Source organism: Rhinolophus sinicus, linkage group LG13, assembly GCF_036562045.2.
Source record: "Rhinolophus sinicus isolate RSC01 linkage group LG13, ASM3656204v1, whole genome shotgun sequence".
NCBI lineage: Eukaryota > Metazoa > Chordata > Mammalia > Chiroptera > Rhinolophidae > Rhinolophus > Rhinolophus sinicus.
This window is the reverse complement of record NC_133762.1, coordinates 57,009,373-57,028,489: the sequence shown is the minus strand read 5'-3', so window position 1 is coordinate 57,028,489 and position 19,117 is coordinate 57,009,373. Positions and strand designations below refer to the sequence as shown.

At 38.3% G+C, this 19,117-nt stretch overlaps 1 protein-coding gene across 5 annotated transcripts in view; it reads right to left on the bottom strand.

Annotated features, from left to right (window-relative positions):
* The window catches only part of CFAP61 (cilia and flagella associated protein 61), a 332,611-nt gene that overhangs the window by 180,075 nt on the left and 133,419 nt on the right, over nt 1–19,117 (bottom strand). For all 5 annotated transcript variants that reach the window (XM_019712531.2, XM_074317334.1, XM_074317335.1 and 2 more), the window contains exons 14-16: nt 11,913–12,039; nt 8,066–8,143; nt 1,815–2,021 (exon numbers count right to left, since the gene is read on the bottom strand). In XM_019712531.2, the coding sequence (XP_019568090.2) occupies nt 1,815–2,021; nt 8,066–8,143; nt 11,913–12,039 (412 nt within the window). The remainder of the gene's footprint in view (nt 1–1,814; nt 2,022–8,065; nt 8,144–11,912; nt 12,040–19,117) is intronic.

Sequence of the window (19,117 nt, the reverse complement as noted above, 5' to 3'; positions counted from 1 at the left end):
TTTATGCCTGGAAGATCTCTCAATACATGTGCTGGTAAGAGGCTGTGGAGAAAAACCATCTTCATAATGTAAGCCAAAAACTCACTTTTATTACAGTCGACTGGGGATTTATAGCAGAATTTGGAAATTCTTACCTAAATTATTTGGTACTGCTACTTACACTTGTTTAAATGTATAGGTGTGAATCACCTAGAAGTGCAGACTGAGGAAATCTGTTTCCAGATATGTTTCTACATCCTATGTAAAGTAGTACATGATATAATACATTCCAAATTCTATACCATTGAGATAAACATATGAGCATTCAATGCAATGTCCAAGATACTATTTTTATTATGGATGTAAAAGGACATCCGATCAGATTGGCAAATGCAGGCAAGATCATGAATAAAAGCTAAGACTTTAATATCACATCCTGAAGGTCATCAAATTGGCAACTGGCCAAACACACAGTAAAAAGAAATTGTGCAGGACCAGAATTTTCCAGCAAAACTGTTACATTCCCATCTCAGTAAGTGCAAATCTAGGGCATTCACATTGGTATAACACTGCATTTAGATAGAAAACAAAAATCATCACTAAAGCATATCCTTTATCTTGCTAAAAATCTTTCCCATGCTTTTTCTTCTTTCTTTCCTATTCCCTCTGTACTTCTCCAAAAGACTTTTGTTAAATAAGATACATTAGTAAAATTACTGTTATGTGAATGTACTAATACAATTTAGATGGTTTTTAAGTTTACGAAATAATCATTTAAAAAATCTACTTAGCTCACTTGTGGTAACTAAGAAGAAATGTGACATCAGACCCTAGGAAGAGCATGAGAAAGTCTTCAGTCATGAATGGGATCAGATGGGACAAATTGTACCTATGCTAGTGGTTGAATATCATTACTCGTCAAGTCTACATCAAATTGAGGACCAATGCTGTCAGTGATGGAGGGACCAAGTTGCAGGACACAATACTTTGGGAATCCAACTTGAAGAAGCTCTTTCCTGTGGAACACCAGTACAATGAATACGAGTGTGTGTGTGTGTGCATGTGTGCACATGTGTGACACGTCTAGGCATTGGGATACAGCTTTGAACAGACAGACAAGCCGACAAGCACCTTTGCCTTCAAAAACATAAAATTTTAGCTCATGAAAAGTGCTATGAAGAAGACTAAAGCAGGATAAATGACAGGCGAGATAGATTGCTATCTGTGCATGCAAATATACATAATGTATACACATTAGATATGTGTTCATTACAAAAGTATTACTCTACATAAGTAGGACAAGTATTATGCAGTTATATAGGTATTTGCTACATAAAGTTACATTAGTATCATAAATCTCCCCTTTTTATCCATCACTTTTATAGGGGTAGCTATAGTGCTTATTTGGAATGCCATGATAGCACACCAACATTGTAAGATTGAACTGATTTATTCTATGGGTTCATTGCTAAAATGTTCTTTGCTTGAAGAACATGATAGGATCATTTTGGCATGTCACTAATGCACCATAAAAATAATTTGATTTTCATGTCCCTTAGAGCATTTTTGCATAGTTTTCAACCTCTGTTTTTTCAATATGGAAAAGTCAACAAATTGTTTGACTAATTATATTGGTTGGGATTGCTTCAGAAATTCAAAACCATCTAGATTTTCATTGTAGTGTAAGGGTCAAACTCAGTATGGCCACTTGAAATTGAGAGCCACGTAATAACCAAAATGCATCGAGTGAGTAAGGAATAGAATACGGCACACAACACCCATGAAACTGTGAACGCTGATCTGCTGGAAAAGTGAATTACAACATTTTTTTTTACCTTGCTTTCTCTGGACTCTGGATAAATAGGGTAGTAGAGACAGGACTTATAGCCCAAACGGAGGATCTCCTTCAGAAAAAACCTGGTGTAGTGCCGAAAAATGGGGTTCAGGGCAAAATGATACAAGTGCCCATGTTCTTCACGCTGGTGGTAACTGAAGTAGATGAAATCTTCAATGTTGTAATGGGACCGAATGTACTCTACATCCTAAAAAAGAGGCAGGTAAAGGACATCTTAGATATTTTAAACTAATGGCATTGTGTAATAAAATCTTTTAAATCACTTTAGGTACAATAATAACAGATGTGTTTTTCTCTGCTGTGATTTACAGCCTCATCTTCATTGTTAAATTTTTTAAAATTAAAAATTACGTTTTTTGAAAGTCACCTGTTCTGATGGCTTGTCTCTGAAGTATGGCTAAATAGCTTTGGAATTTGTTCTTTACGGAGAGCCTTGCATCTCTGCTAGTGGCCACGCAACAGGACAGCAGCTCTTCACTGCCGTTGGGCAAGGGGAGCATGAGCTGGTCAGCAGGACTGACTGAGCGTGTGCAAATTTCCGGAGCAGGACAAACACCCACCAGCATTCTCTGGATTCGCTACTATTGTCTATTCACCTATTACAGTGGAAGTGAGCCATCCCACAAGTCCCACACTTTGATTGGCACATGTGGCTGGGTTGGCCTACAATAAAACTGCGAGGCTGGGCCTCATCCACAGGCATTCCTTAAACTTTTTATCCCTTTGAGGTACAGTATGCATTGCTTAACGACTGGGACACATTCTGAGAAATGAGTTGTTAGGCAAACATTCTGAGAAATACATCAGAAGGTGATTTTGTCGTCATTGTGCGAACATCATAGGGTGCACTTATGCAAAACTAGATGGTATAGTCTACTGCACACTTAGGCTGTATGGTATAGCCCTAGGCTACACGCTTGTACAACATGTTACTGTACAAAACAACATGAGATTAAATCAAGCACAAGAGAAAAAGATGCAATCAAGAAATGCAGTAAAAAATGAGATATACGTGGCTGCTGCCAACATAACATGGCATACAATTTTATAGCAAACATTTTTTTATAAGTAGAAAGACTCTAAAATAACAAAACGTATAATATAGTAAATACGTATACCAGTAACATAGTCATTTATTATCATTACCAAGTATTATGTACTGTACATAATTGTATGTGCTCTACTTTTATATGACTGGCAGGTTTACACCAGCATCCCCAACACGTGAGTAATGCACTGCGCTGTGACATTAGAACATCAGCTACAAGGGCAATAGGAATTTTTCAGCTCCATTATAATCTTGGGATTATAGCGGTGGGAACCTCCGCTGTATATGCAGTCCATCATTGACCGACCGTTGTTATGTTCATATGACTGTATAACATGTTTACACTGTGGAAGGTAATTTAAAGGACTGGTGAATGTTTACTTGTAAAACTCCTGCTTCTGTGGGCCCTGTCCTGATCACCCCATACTGCGGAGAAGGAAAACAGGGGCTCATCCATGCTAACTGTGCACTGGTTCAGCTTGTCCTGCTTCACTTCCCAGCAGTGCACACTGTGGAGGTGGGCGTGAAAACCAGAGTGTGACTCTCTAATGACAGAAGCAATAAACACATTTGATATACAGGGAAAATCAAACCATATGCAGATTGGAAAGCACTACTTATATTTCTTTGCATTTTCCACAGTAAAATTGCCCTAAAAGCACACTTTGAAGAAGAGGAATTGGATGGGGGTGGCCGGATGGCTCAGTTTGTTAGCGTGCAAGCTCTGAACAACAGGGTTGCCGGTTTGATTCCCACATGGGCCAGTGAGCTGTGCCCTCCACAACGGGATTGAAGACAATGAGCTGCCACTGGGCTTCTGGAGGGGCAGCCAAATGGCTCAGATGGTTAGAGCGCGAGCTCTCAACAAGGTTGCCGGTTCAATTCCCGCATGGGACGGTGGGCCGCACCCCCTGAAACTAAAGGTTTGAAAATGGCAACTGGACTTGGTGCTGAGCTGCGCCCTCCACAACTAGACTGAAGGACAACAATTGAAGGACAACGACTTAGGAGCTGATGGGCCCTGGAGAAGCACACTGTTCCATAACATTCCCCAATAAAAAAAATTGAAAAAAAAAAAAAAGAAGAGGAATTGGAAAATGCAATGAACTTGCTTTCACAAGAACAGGCAAGGACAGGCTCGCAGTAGAAAATTCAGGAAAACTGTGAAGCCTGTGTCCAAGCCCCTCCAGGTCGCTTGTCTTTCCAGCTTCTGCCACAAAGCACAGAGGAAACTGTGTTTGGGGCCCGAGGGCAATTCTGGCAATGTCTGAGCTTTCCATCTGCATTGACCCTATATTGCCTTTACACTCCAAGACTTTTATTTAATTACCAAGTAGGCATTTCTCATTATAAAATAAAATGAGTAACAAGTGTAGGGCTGAGAAATCACTGAAAAACAGAGCCAATAGAGGTTATTAGCACAAAACAGCAGATGGGCCACGTGCATCTAATTTTCCTCCCATCCCAAAACACTTAAAATTAAACAAAAAATTATTTTTAAAATAATGAGGAGAGAGTGATGGGGGAACAAAAGAGCAAGGCACTTTTACCTTAGAAGGAAGCTTACTGAACTTCTCTCCCACTAGTTTAAACCTTCCTACCTTGGGCCACTTGAAGGTCCCTGCCTGCCAGTACTGCCTTCAAGCACCACAAGAGGAAGCCAGTTGACTGATGCCCCTCCCAATCAGTCAGGGGGCTGAGCAGCCCTCCCAGTGACTGGAGAAATGCAGTGGAGAGCAGATATACACAACTGTCAGGATACCCATGCCAGACAGCCATACTGGTAATCTAATCTGTCGTTCAGGACATGAACAGACTTTTAAGGAAAACCAACAAATGTGAAAGACCAGAATAGAGAAACATACAACTTACTCCAGAGAAAACAGAGGTTATTCAGGGAACAGAATTAAAAAAGAAAAAATCTATTAGTGTCCTCAGACATACCAAAAAGGATTTTCAATATAGCATAACATCATGCTGCTACAAAAAAGAACAATGAAGAGACTTGGAAGTTAAATATACGGACCCTGAAATTAAAATCCTAATAGGAGGCCTGGATAATAGAATAGACATGGCTGAAGACTGATTAGGGATCCAGAGACAAAATTTAAGGAAATCTCCTAGAAAAAAGTATTAGAGATTAAAAAATATGAGAAGAAAGTTAAGAGACAGTGAATGACCAATTCAAAAGTTCCAGTAGCTATCTAAAAAGGAATTCAAGAGGAAATGAAGAGAGAAAAATGAAAGGGAAGAAACAATTAATAAAATCATAGAAGAAAGCTGTTCCCAAGCTCAAAAGAGGCATAAGATACTTCTTGGTAAATTTTCAAAATTTCAGGGATAAAAAGAAAAAAACGAATTCTCAAGAGAGAAAGCAAACAAACATACATTTATTTATATCAAATTATATTTTATCAGTGACCCTGGTCACTAGAAGACAGCAAGAGTAAAAATGCCAACATTCTGATAAATAATTTGAATAAGAATTGTATACACAGTCAAATGAGTATTCAAGTGAGGACAAAATGGAAATTTCTGTATATGTATGGACTCAGAGACACTATTACCTACCACCCTCTCTAAAAGAAATACTCAAAGATGTATGAATCAAAAGAGAGATGAATTCAAGAATGAGGATAGTTTGAATATATTAAAGGAATAAAGCCATGTAAGCATCTCAATAAATGCCAAAAACACATTTGATAAAATTCAACACTCATTCATAATAAAAACTTATAGTAAACTAGAAATAGGAGAGAACTGCCTTAATTTGATAAAGGATATCTCCCAGTATCTACAGCAAATATTACTCTAAATGGGGGAAAATACATATAGAATCATTCCCATTAAAACCAGAACCACAACAAAAGTACCCATTATAAACACTACTATTCAATATTGTTCTAAACATACAATAAAGTTGGGAAAAGAAATAAGGTATAAATATTTTTAAAAGAAGGTGTGGCAGATTCTATTTTCCAAAGATGGTCATGACAATATCTCTCATCCCATATGCTCTTCTGCAGAGGGAACTCGCCCACGCCCATCACGAGCTGGAGTCCATTCTGTCCCTGTAATCTGAGCATGCCCTGTAGCTGCTTTGACCAGTGATGCTCTGCCAGAAAGAGAATCAATGGAGAAACACTCAGAGCTAATAAAAGACTTCAAAAACGTGGTTGGATACAAGATCACAATACAAAAATTAGTAGTTTTCCCACATACCAAATATTGAAAGTACAATGAAAAAAAAAGTGTCTATTCACAATACACAGAAAAATATAAAACATGTAGAAATAAATCACAAATGTCCAGGACTGTATTGGTCATGGTCTCAGCAGGAAACAGATGGTATGTTCAAATTAGCATAATTGGAGGTAGGTTTAACAAAGGGACTATTTACAAAGAGGGAGCAGGGTGTAGAGAAACCAGCAGGGATAGTGTAGCAGCAACTGCAAGATATTACCACCCTAAGTAGGTGGCCTGAGAGGTACTGGTTACTGGAACCCAGTAAGAGTCATGGAAAAGAGGCTGACTTGAAAAGATCAGAGAATTCAGTGGAGAGACCAGGGACCCCAATTTCACTCTCCTCCCTTCTTTTCATCAGGGTTCCCCGTTGGCCAAACCTAACTGGAACCCAAAGGGCAAAGGCACTGTGATGCTACCCACCAGGTTGGGCTCCCTGGGATTGCACAGGATGGGGAAGGGCACACAGTGAACCCGAGGGCTAGATAAGTAACTGGCAAACAAAACCTGTGTGAAAAAAAGCCACAAAACTTTTCTGAAGAATCCAAAAGAATTCAACAACACAATAACAAAAATAGAGGAAGCTATGTTCCTAGAAGGGAAGTCCCAGTATTTTAATTGTCAATTCTGCCTAAAATTTTCTATAAAATCTACATAGGTGCAAATAAATTCATAAGTATTACAAGGTTTATCTGGGGGAAGAAATATCCAAGTAAAATCATGAAAATTTAGGGAAAAAAAACAAATGAGAGAAGACTCCCTACCAGATATCAAAGCACATGATAATGAAATAGATATCAACAAATAAATCCGTGGAACAAAATAGAGAGTAAAAATAGACACAGGCACATGGAAATTTAATAATGTAAAGGCAGCATTTTAAATCAGCAGGGAAAGAATAGACTACTCTGTAATAAAAACTTTAGAATAATTGGCTGTGCATTGGGAAAAAATAAAATCAGATGTCCTCTTGAGACACACACACACACACACACACACACACACACACACACACACTCCTAATTAAGTGCAAGGAAGAATGTTGGAAGAGATAAATGCCTATCAATAGTAGTAATCCGTTGCAGAGAGCAGTGGAACTTTTTTTGATGGTGGAAGGTTATTTGAATTTTTAGAATGTGAATGCTTTCATGTATTTTTCTATTATTTTAAACGTTGAACTGGAAAAAAAAATGAATATTTGAAAGGCTGCCGAGTGGGATGCCTTTGATGATTTATATCCTTGAGAAAAAGAAGACATTCATATTAAATAAGTAAAAATGAAACTTCAAAAGATGTATTGTGGGGTCCGGTCGGGTGGCTCAGGTGGTTGGAGCTCAGTGATCCTAATGCGGAAGGCTGCCGGTTCGATTCCCACATGGGCCAGTGGGCTCTCAACCACAAAGTAGCCGGTTGGACTCCTTGACTCCCACACGGGATGCTGGGCTCCGCCCCCTGCAACTAAGATTGAACACAGCACCTTGAGCTGAGCTGCCGCTGAGCTCCCGAATGGCTCAGTTGGTTGGAGCGCATCCTCTCAACCACAAGGTTGCCAGTTCCATTCCTCGACTCCCGCAAGGGATAGTGGGCAGCACCCCCTGCAACTAAGATTGAGCTGAGCTGCCGCTGAGCTCCCAGGTGGCTCATTTGGTTGGAGCGCATCCTCTTTACCACAAGGTTGCCGGTTTGACTCCCACCATGGGATGGTGGGCTGTGCCCCCTACAACTAGCAACAGCAACTGGACCTGGAGCAGAGCTGCACCCTCCACAACTACAATTGAGGACAACAACTTGACTTAGAAAAAATCCTGCAAGTACACACTGTTCCCCAACAATAAAGTCCTGTTCTTCTTCCCCAATAAAATCTTAAAAAAAAAAGGTATTGTGTGATAATTTATGATATAAAAAGGCACAAAGAAATTAATATCCATTTCATAATTTACCATTTCATTTCTGATCACTGCAATGCCAACTATTTGTTCTGCCACATCAGCTACAAACGCCTGCAGTGGTGTTCCATCCTGAAATGATAAGCATGTTTTAAAACCTTTGAAAATATCACTATTAATGTTTCTGTAAGCAGTCAATAATGGGTTTTAATGATGATCACATAATGATAGTCAGAGCCACCATCTATCACCACTTACCTCTGGGCCAGGTAGTTAGTTAAATGCCCTCTTTGTGTTCATTTGAACCTCACTCCAACCTATGAGATAAGTATTATCATTATTTCTACTTCATTTATGAGAAAATAAGGCTTGGGAGGTTGAGTAACTTGTCAAGATCTCCAGCTAGTAAGGGATGGACCTATGATTCAAATCACATTCCCTTGACGTGGAATCTGTTTTCTTTAGCTCTATAACAGTAGTTCTCAAATACTGTGGTCTCAGGGCCCCCATGCCCAGAGGACTACAAAGAGCTTTGGTTTATGTGTATAATGTCTATCACTGTTTCCTGTATTATAAATTAAAACAGAGAAAATTTTGAATTTTTAAAATTTTAACTTATTAATTAACACAAATTTTTTAATTTGACAAAAATATTGAGAGAAGAGTAGTAATGTTTCATATTGTTTTAAATCTCTTTAATGTCTGACTTAATGGAAGACAAGCTTCTGTAATCAATCTGTTGCAATATGTTATTTTGGTTAAAATATATGAAAAAATATCTTCACAAAGATAGAGTTGAAAAAGGAATAATCTTTTCAGATAATTATAGATATTCTTCTTTGATGCTTCACCGAAGCTTAAGAAGTGGTAGTGTTTTAAAGATTAAAATTTTTAAGTTTGAATCTGAAACCATATCAATGAACTTTGTATATACTACTGCATTAAAATTCATCGGTCTGTTTTGCATTTTGAATAAATCTTTTACCTATGCATGATTTTGTAACATCATGTATTGTTTATCTGGAAAATATTGGTTTGCCAAGGTTATGCAGATTTTCCAAATGTTGACCTATTTGATTAAAAAATACCAAAATATCACACTTGCTAATATCACCACCAGACATATCAGAAAAAGTCTTTTAAGTATTGGGAAGCTGTCAAGCTCACAATGGCAGATACTGACTTTCCAAAATTCTAATTTTTTTCTTGAAAGCTTGGATTTTATCATAGGTGACAAATGCTGTCAGTTGTTCTCTTGGAGTGACAAGCTCACTTTATTCATTTTTAAGAAAATGTCTGCCAACTACCCAAGACAGAATAGCCATATTTTGTCTGCCAGCTATTCTCTCAAGTGAAAATGGTGTTCCATGAAAACAGCGGCTGGATCAGCATGCAACTCAAACAATTGCATAAATGTGTTTTCCTGAAACAACCAACATACTTTCAGCCTGCAACAGAAGAGCTTTATGTGTACTTCTCATTTTGCCACACAGAATACTAAAAATACATGTACTCAATTGAGGTGGAGACTTAAACTTAATAGTTTTTACTGCATCAAGTGAAACTGGCTTTCCCTTTTTATAATTGAAATGTCTATTGAGATAGATGTAGATTCCTAACCAGCTGTAAGAAATAATACAGAGAGATTTCTTGTACACTTTTCCAGTATCCCCTAATGCCAGCATTTTGCAGAACTCTAGTATAATATGACAAGCAGGGAATGCACACTGATGTGATTGTGAGTGTGTATTAAATTCTCCACAATTTTATCCCGTTTAGATTCCTGTACACAGCACCACAGTCAAGATGATACTGAACAGTTCCAACACAGGATCTATGGGATCATCTATTATAACCACACCCATCTGCCCCTGCTCTCCTCCCATCTTTAACCTGACAGCAAATGACATATTCTCCATTTCTAAAACTTTGTCATTTCAAAAATGTCATATAAGAGGAATCATACTGTATGTAACCTTTAGGGACTGGCTTTTTTCCTACTGAGCCTAATTCTCTGGAGATTCATCCAACTTGAGGCATGTAAAAACAGGCCATTCCCTTCTATTGCTGAGCACTATTCCACAGCACAGAAGTGCCATGGTTACCCATCCACCTGCTGAAGGACATCTGGGCTGATTCCAGTTGATATGAGTATTTGTGTACAAGTCTTAATTTCTCTGGGATAAGTGCCCAGCAGTGCAATTGCTAGTTCACTTCCAGCTTTTTAAGAAATAACCAAAATGTTTTCCAGAGTGGCAATACTATTTCACATTCCCACTAACAACACATGTATGATCTGATTTCCTGGTATCATTGCCAGCATTTACTAGTGTCATTCTTTTTTATTTCAGTCATTCTGTTTGGTGTGCAGTGATATCGCATTGTGGGTTTTCTTTCCCTGTTGTGAGTGTGAGTGTGTGGCAGTGAAGAACTCAGTGACCAGTTAGAAGTTTGGTGCCAGTGCCTTGATCCACACTGAGGCGCCTGAGGTTTTGTCCACCATTGCTTGTGCACCATCAGTGCAAATATCAGTACCGCAGAAAAGAAAAATAATTTCATACTCATTATGAAAATGGTTTTTACCTCACAGACTCCCTGAAAATTCATGTCTTGTAGACACCTAGGGTTCTTCAGACCACACTCTGAGAACCAGGGCACTACATCATACTGTGTTGGTGAGCCAAAAAAATGAAGAAACAAGAAGACTAAGACAAACAAAAACAAAAATACATGTGCTGGAGGAAGTTTTCTTTTAATTCAATGCCTTTATAAATATTAAGTTTCACTACATTTAGGTGTTTGGCATCTCCCTCTTGATGAGTTAAAAATTATCCACAAGTTTTATTTAAAAGAGCCAATAACTGGTAACTCCCCAAATTACCTCAACAGTAGAATGAAGAAATAAATTGTAGTATAATTATGCAATGAAATACTTTACGCCACAATATGGATCAACCTCACAAACATCGCTGAGCAAAAGAAGACTGATATCAGAAAACATACAGTACGATCCCTTTAAATAAAGTTCAAAAACAGCTTTAACTAATCTGTCATCTTAGGAGTCAAGGTGGTATTAACCTGGAGGGAGAGTGACTGAATGAGAGCATAAGGGGAACTTCTAGTGGGCTGGGGTTAATCTGTTTCTTGAAACAGGTGCTTGTTACATAGTGTATTCAAATTGTGAAGTCCATCAAATTGTTTATTGGGGTTATACTTCAATAATATTTTTAAAATAATTAAATTTATTAAAAAGTTAACTAAGCATTTCTCTAACTACATGTATTGTTCCATGTCTGGTCAAATTAACTGGCATACTCCTTAAGAAAGCAGTGTTAATGTAAGAGCGACTGCTAGCTTTCCCATTGCCATGGCAAAAATACAGTACAGTTACTATACTAGGAAAAGAACCCAACAATTGTCATACAGGAACTTTCCCAGGCCATCCAATCCTTAAGGATGCAGCCAGCTCAACAAAAGGGTATAGACAGACTCATCAACCAGCAGGGCTGAAAAGGAGTTCCATGCCCTAAGTTTGATATCAAATGCTGCTGAGTTGGGCACCAGGCACCCACATATTCCTGAGCCACCATTTACTAACCTCAGTCAGATTTGTGTATTCTAAGCAATGGGGATCTATCTCATTTTGTGACACTTGTCTGGATCAAGTCCAAATTTTCCATCCCCATGGTAAGGATTTAGGGTATCTGAACAGCCTCACTTTTTTAAACCTGTTGCCTTGTTTTTCTCCTCTTGCTCCCATCTTCCAATGCCACCTCTGCCACTCCCCACCACACGATTCTCCCACTGAGGTCGAAGGAGATATCAGGGTTGAACCCACATGGGTCATAATGGGCCAACAGTGTAAGGAAAGAAAGCCAGTCTAATCATAGCAAGTACTTACAGGGTCTCTGCGAGCCTCATTGTAATGCTTTAGATCCTCCATTATCCTTTTATTCAGCATGAGGGTGCTGACAAGATTTTCAACACCAGGAGTATCCGATAAATTGGCTAATCTTATATTAATGGTCCTGAGTAAAGAGAAATACATTGTTTTTAGGCTAAAGTACTAAAATATATATTCCCCTCCCTAAAAAAAATGGAGACAGAATTGTAACATATCATTTATATAAGATAGTATCAGTAAAATACCTTTATATAACATTGGGGTTTAAATGATTACAAAAGTAACTCATCTCATTCTAGAAAACCTGGAAAAAACATGTAAAAGAAGTACAAAGAATAAGGTAAAATCACTGATAACGCCATTAACCAGAGACAACACAAACTAACACTTTAAATTCATTTAATTTAAAATGTTCAGCACCACGCTTTATTTCATATATACTTCATACACAAAGCCAAATTCTTCCCCAAATTTAAAAAATATATTAAGAAGTTACATTGAAGTTGAACATCTTCTCATATATCTGTTGGCCGTCTGTATGTCTTCTTGGGAGAAGTGTCTGTTCAAGTCCTCTGCCCGTTTTTTAACTGGATTATTTGTTTCATTCTTGAGTTGCATGAGTTCTTTATATATTTTGGATATTAGCCCCTTCTCCCATTCAATTGGTTGCCTCTTTGTTTTGTTGATGGTTTCTTTTGCTGTGCAGAAGCTCTTTAGTTTGAAATAGTCCCATGCATTTATTTTTGCTTTTATTTCTCTTGCCTATGAGGTCATAGATGGATCTTGAGAATATTGTGCTAAGCAAAATACGTCAGATGGAAAAAGTCAAGAACCACATGATTTCACTCATATGTGGGATATAAAACTGAAAGCAACAAATGAACAAACGAGATAAACAAAATCTCATAGACACAGACAAGAGTTTAGTGGTTACCTGAGGGGAAGGGAGGAGAGAGGGTGGTAGAAGAGGGTAAAGGGGGTCAATTATATGGTGATGAAAGATTTGTCTTTGGGTGGTCAACACAATGCAATATACAGATGATGTATTATAGAATTGTACACTTGAAACCTATATAATTTTATTAACCAATGTCACCCCAATAAATGGAATTTAAAAAGTTAAATCACAGAGAACTATATAAAAAGGAATTACATTGAACCTGGGCTGGCTTCATGAGAATTCTTAATAATTTTATCTTTGATTTTGTGTGTTTTACGTGAAGTCAAGTAAGACAATGGAGCATGTGTGGGGCCTTGGAGCCTTGTCTCACATGTAGTAACAACCTCCCACCCTCACTCCATAATGGTTCTCTCCCATCTGTTTCTTGCCCCTGGCATTTTGGGCCCCAAAGAGTTTCCCTATCCCTGCCCCATGACTGCTGTCACCCTCTGCCAGAGGTGACAACTAGGTTGCATCAGTGGGGGAGGCCAACATTAATCCACTATGCCCCACCCTCAGTGGGGTCCTGGACATAGGTGTGGGAAGAATGGTGGTCAGGATGTCCCACGGAGTCTCTTGTCAGAGCAAAGTGGTGGACATCCCACCCGGGACAATGCCATGGTGCATTCAGCTGGCAACTCAGCATGGGACTCTTGCCCATCCCCCACCCAAGTATTCTGTGCATCCCAGTGCAGAGGTTGCCAGATGTTGAACAATACCTATTTACCATGCACCGGAGCGGTGAGCCCATAGGAAGGGGAGATGACTTCTCCGTCTTAGGCTAGAGCCCCACATTTTTATTTTGTAATGGACCCTGCATATTATATAGCTGGTCTTGCACTGAATGTTCTCCAGTCATTCAGGTATTATTACTAAGTTGGACAGTGCTACTCTTCCCAATATTAATAAAGCGAAATATTCTTACCTATATAACTTTATATTATAGTTAATATTTGTGTTTAAATTTTAACATATGCTCCCATACTATGGACAAAGTGGCTTATTTGCAAAGAACAATCTACATCTGTAATTAACTGGTATAAAAATTATCAATTAATATCACCTTAATATTTATGAGCAACTTTTAAGTGAAGGGCAAGAAGTTGGTTCTGATATGGACACTTTACACCAAAATCTAGTTCAAATGGATTACAGATGTGAATGTAAAAAATAAGACCACAAAAGTACTAGGAAAATACCCAAGGGAATTAAGAACATATGTCCACACAAAACCTTGTCCATGAATGAGTTCATAGACGCATTATTTATAATAGCCCCAAAGGCAGAAAGAACCCAAATATCCATCAATTTCTGAATGGACAAACAAAATATGGCACATCCATACAATGGAATATTAAGTCAGCCATGACAGGGAGTGAAGTACTGATACATGCCACAACATAGATGAACCCTGAAAACATTATACTGAGTGAAAGGAACCGCAAAGGCCACATACTGTATAATCCATTTATATGTTATATCCAGAATGGGCAAATTTATAGAGACAGAAAGCAAATTAGCTGCTGCCAGGGGGGCTGGGGGAGGAGAGAATAGGAATGGCTGCTTAATGGATATGGGGTATCCTTTGGGGTGATGAAAATATTTTGGAGCCACATAGAGGTGATGATTGCACAACTTTGTGAATGTACTTAAAACCACCGAATTGGATACTTTCAATGGGTGATTGCTTGGTATGTGAGCTGTTACCAAATATGTATATATAATACCAAAGTTAGTTGAAAGGAAAAAGAAAGGGGAATGGCAAATAATAGCCAAAATATAAGCTAGTGTAGCAATCTAAATATAAGATAAACTAGACCTTAAGCAAAAAGCATTAGGAGAGAAAAAGTTCTTTATTTAATAAAAGTAAAAACATAATGTTGTATGTCAGTTATAACTCAATAAAAAAGGAGTTAATATGTAGAGTGTGTATCTTCATTTTGACTCATCAAATGATTATTAATATGTATTCTAAACACCAATTATGTATTTATAAAAAATTCACTAGGAAGATATGACAATATCAAACCTGTAGGGATCTAACAATACAGCTTCAGAATATTGAAGTGAAAATTCACAGAATTATGAGAATTTGACTACTTCCCATCATATTGGTAAAGTTGAATATACCTCTCTCAGGAACTAGTATCAGACAAAATATTGGACTCTGCATCTCCTAATGAAAACAACCTGAAATAGTCATCTCAATCTTATTCCAAAGCCCTCCACCTGTTGTCTTTCCCATCTTAGTTAATGGTAACCCCATTCTTCCAGTGGTTCAGGCTCAAACCATGTGCTTCATCTTGGCTCTTTCTCACACACCTCACTTCCAGCCCAGCAGCATGTCAGGTGGCTTTCCCTTCAAAATGCATCCAGAATCCAACCATTTCTCACAACCTCCAATGCTGGCCCCAGCCACCACCACTTCTTGCCTGGGTTATTGGAACAGCACCCTAATATGTATCTATGCTTCCACCTTTGCCCTGAAAATCCATCTTCAACAAAGCAAATAGAGTGATGCTTATAAAATACTGTCAGACCACGTCACTCTTCTACTCAAATCCCAGTAATGCAGATGTTCTTAACCTCTTCTATGCCAAGGATGCCTCTTTATAATGCATAAAACTTGTAGGATTATAAAATATGAGCTTCATTAAAGAACATGATTTGATAGTTACCTAATAATATAGTTGAGCATAAGCCATAAGTAATATTTATAGATGTATGCAAATCCTGTAATGTGATAGAAAATAGCTGTCATTTCAATTTAAGAGAAAGTTACAGGTACTACGGATCCTCTTGTGGTTTGCTGCCTACTTTTACAATGGAATGAAATGCTAATTTTCAGTTAAAGCTTCATGAAAATAAAGATGCAATTTTCCCCCTGAATTCAACCCATGGACCAAGGTTAAGATCCCCAGCTATGATTCATCTCACTCCAAGTAAGAGCCAAAGTTCTAGAAAGGCTGAGAGCCCCTCCAAGACAGAAGCCTCCTTCCCATGCCCTTTTCCTAGGATCTTTCCTCCTGACTCATTTCCAAATTGTCAGCTTTTTGCTTTCCCTGCACCTTTCACAGGCCTCTCTACAGTTCTTCAAACATTCCAGGCACACTCCCTCATCAGAAGTTCTTCCTGGGAATTCTGCTTCCTCCACCGCAAATATGCAAACCTTGTTCTCTCACCTCAACATCAAGTGTTTGCTCAAAATCACCCTCTCAGTGGAGCCCCTCCCTTACCCTGCCCCCCACCATTAAAAATTTAGAAACCCTGACACTTCATTACCTGTTCTATTTTTTTCCATAGTACTTCCTACCTTCTATTTATTTTAGTCATTGTTTTGTTTCCTCCCACTAAAATGAAACTTCATGAGGATAAGAAGTCTAATCTATTTGCTCACTGCTGCACCCTCATTGCTAGAACAATGCCTACAACGAGGTAAGTGCTCAATAAATATTTGTTAGATGAATGAATAATGCAGCTTGCATGTTGATGGCCAAAGACTCTTCCCCATGTTTCTATGTATGATACATGCTACAATAGGGTTATTAGGAGTGTTGTTGGAGCCAGGACAGTGAATGAACATGTAACACTGATGCATATCTCTATTTGTTTCTGGGATGTGGCCATCTTACCCTTGGCAAGGCTTTAAGTTCAGAACATATCATGGTCTACTCTGGCCTCTTCCTAGCCACAGCAATGCTCAGTAAGTGTTCAATGGGATATGGGGCTGTTTTACTGCCAGGTATCACAGAAACACAAACATTATTTCACCAGTTTGTCCATGGAAATCTACTATCAATTAAGGGACACAATCACTTTGTGTTATATTGTGAAGCTGTCATCTCTGCTATTTATATTCGCCAAAGAACACTTCATACTTTTCATTTGTTTCTAGACTTTCAGGGGGAAGAATGGCGGTAGCAATATGTTTGTGCCCTACTCTAATGCTACACAGTCCAATACAGGAGCCACAGCTGCTACTGAGCAATTGAAAGGTGGCATCTCTGAATTGCGATGTGCTTTGTGTGTAAACTGCCCACTGTATCATGAAGACTTGGTATAAAAAATGTAAAATACCTGATTAATGCTTTTTAATACCGATTACATGTTGAAGCAATAATATTTTGGCTATAAGAGGTTAACAAACATTACAAATAATTTGACCTACTTCTTTTTGTTTTAAATTAATGTGGCGATTAGAATATTTTAAATTACCTATGTGACTCACTCTATTTCTATGGGACAAGGCTCTTCTCTATTGCCTAGTATTTGCTTCTGAGAGCTACTTTTCAATTGTTTTTTGCTCAGTTCAAAAAGCAGAATGTAGGTTTACTCCACAGGCGACATTTTCACTGGAAGTGGCCAGTGTGTATACAGCTACTTACATGTCAGGTGCTCGGAACAGCAGCCTGTTTGTTTTGCCTTTAACTAGAATGAGATGGCAGGGACCTGTGGCCAGCAAAAGGGAAATACAAATATGGTGATAGGTACGTGTCCCAATTGCTTTTATACAGCAATTGACAGGAGCATGCAGAAAAAGTAAAAAATGAATATGCATAAGAAATAGATCTTCCATTAAAATGCATTCCTTAAAAATCAATTCTTAAAGTGGCTTTATTAAGAATGATTCATTCAGACAGTAACAAAATTTATGACATGTTTGTTGCATACCCAGTGTGTTCTGGGTATTGGGGATCCTTCAGGAAACAAGATAGTCCACAATTCCTTCCCTCGGGGAGCTGGCCTTCTCTTGATTCCAGAATCATCTTCTGATAAATAATCCTGAAATACCTTAAAGTTTCCAATGATGTATATGAAGTTAGAAATGGATCAGGAGTTACGGAGACCTCAGTCTGTGTTTTAGCCACAGAGCCCCTCGAAAAATAAAATGACTTCAAAACAAAGTTGTAAGGACACTTAGTTTTATTCTCAACATGTGTGATCCTTAGTTAAAATGAAATAATCTTAAAATATATATTTGGACATCATACACACATGTACACACTAAAGGAGATAGTATTTATTGTTGAATTATCAAACTGCTATCTTTATTTCTTGCGGTATTTTCAAATAAATTATAAAGATTAAGGATATCCACTGAGGGTTTATAAAATGATACCAAGCTTTCTGTGGAATGAACTTTTAAAGTGCTAAAGAAGTATCCAAAAAGACCAAGTTCATTTCGATGTTTACATGTCAGAATTAAGACTGGCAGAGCTGCAAAAGAGGGTGGGCTCACCGGACGTGCCTAAGTATGGCCTAATGCTCATGTCCACAAGTTTTGAATAAGAAGTTTCCAATCTTCATTCTTTCATTAAAACCTTTCTGCCAGGCTCCCTGCTCTGTCTCAGGGCATACACCAAGAAGAACTCCCACCTCCCTTGACCTGTTCTGCGTGTCGCCTTACCCAACTTTCCTGGAAGGGAACACAGAGTAACCAGAATGATGTAGCCATTCTCTTCTCAAGGTTCAGACATGGTTCTAAAGCCACCTTGAATCAGAGAGAGATTAGCTGTGGTTTCCTTATCATTCCACATAGTTTCTTTCGTACATAGAAAAAGCAAGGTCTCCTGAGGGGGTCCTGTGTGAGGCTCTCTTTGTCCCTAACACTTCCCCATGGTCCTTTATCTCCCCAGGTCACCTCTCTCTTACTCCTTTCTCTCTCTGATGTACTTGAATGCCCAAATTTGTGATTGCTCAGCAAATGTCACCTCTCCAGGAAAAAATGATGAAGCCCTTGCCCACTGGGTCTTGAAAGCTTTTCAGCCTCGGTCACCTGCTTCACAACACAAGTTTTTCTTCTTCTCCAGTTTTTGATGGACTCTGGCCTCAAAGGTCAGAATTTATAGTATTTACTCAGACTTAACACATAATAAAATAGAATATTATATATAAAAGTAGAAGGAAAAAGACTTAATTTTTCAACCCCAAAGTGAATGAATGGTTCTAGACACCTAGAAATGAGTGTGTGTGTGTGTGTGTGCGTGTGTGTGTGTGTGTCTGTGTGGTCACTCAACCTTGCAGAATATAGGGCAATTTTTTGATGCCAGTAAATTAAAACAACATGAGAAGAAGAAAAAGTAATTTGAGTCTTTCTTAATTCCAAAGGAGTGATCTATGAACATAAAACAATGGTATTTCAGTTTAAACCAAAAAACAAAACAAAACAGTAACCACAAAATAAAGTTTTCTATCAGGTTCTAGTCAAGGAGGCTGATCAAAAGGACCAGAAGGATTGATGTCACTAAAATACTCTCAATGA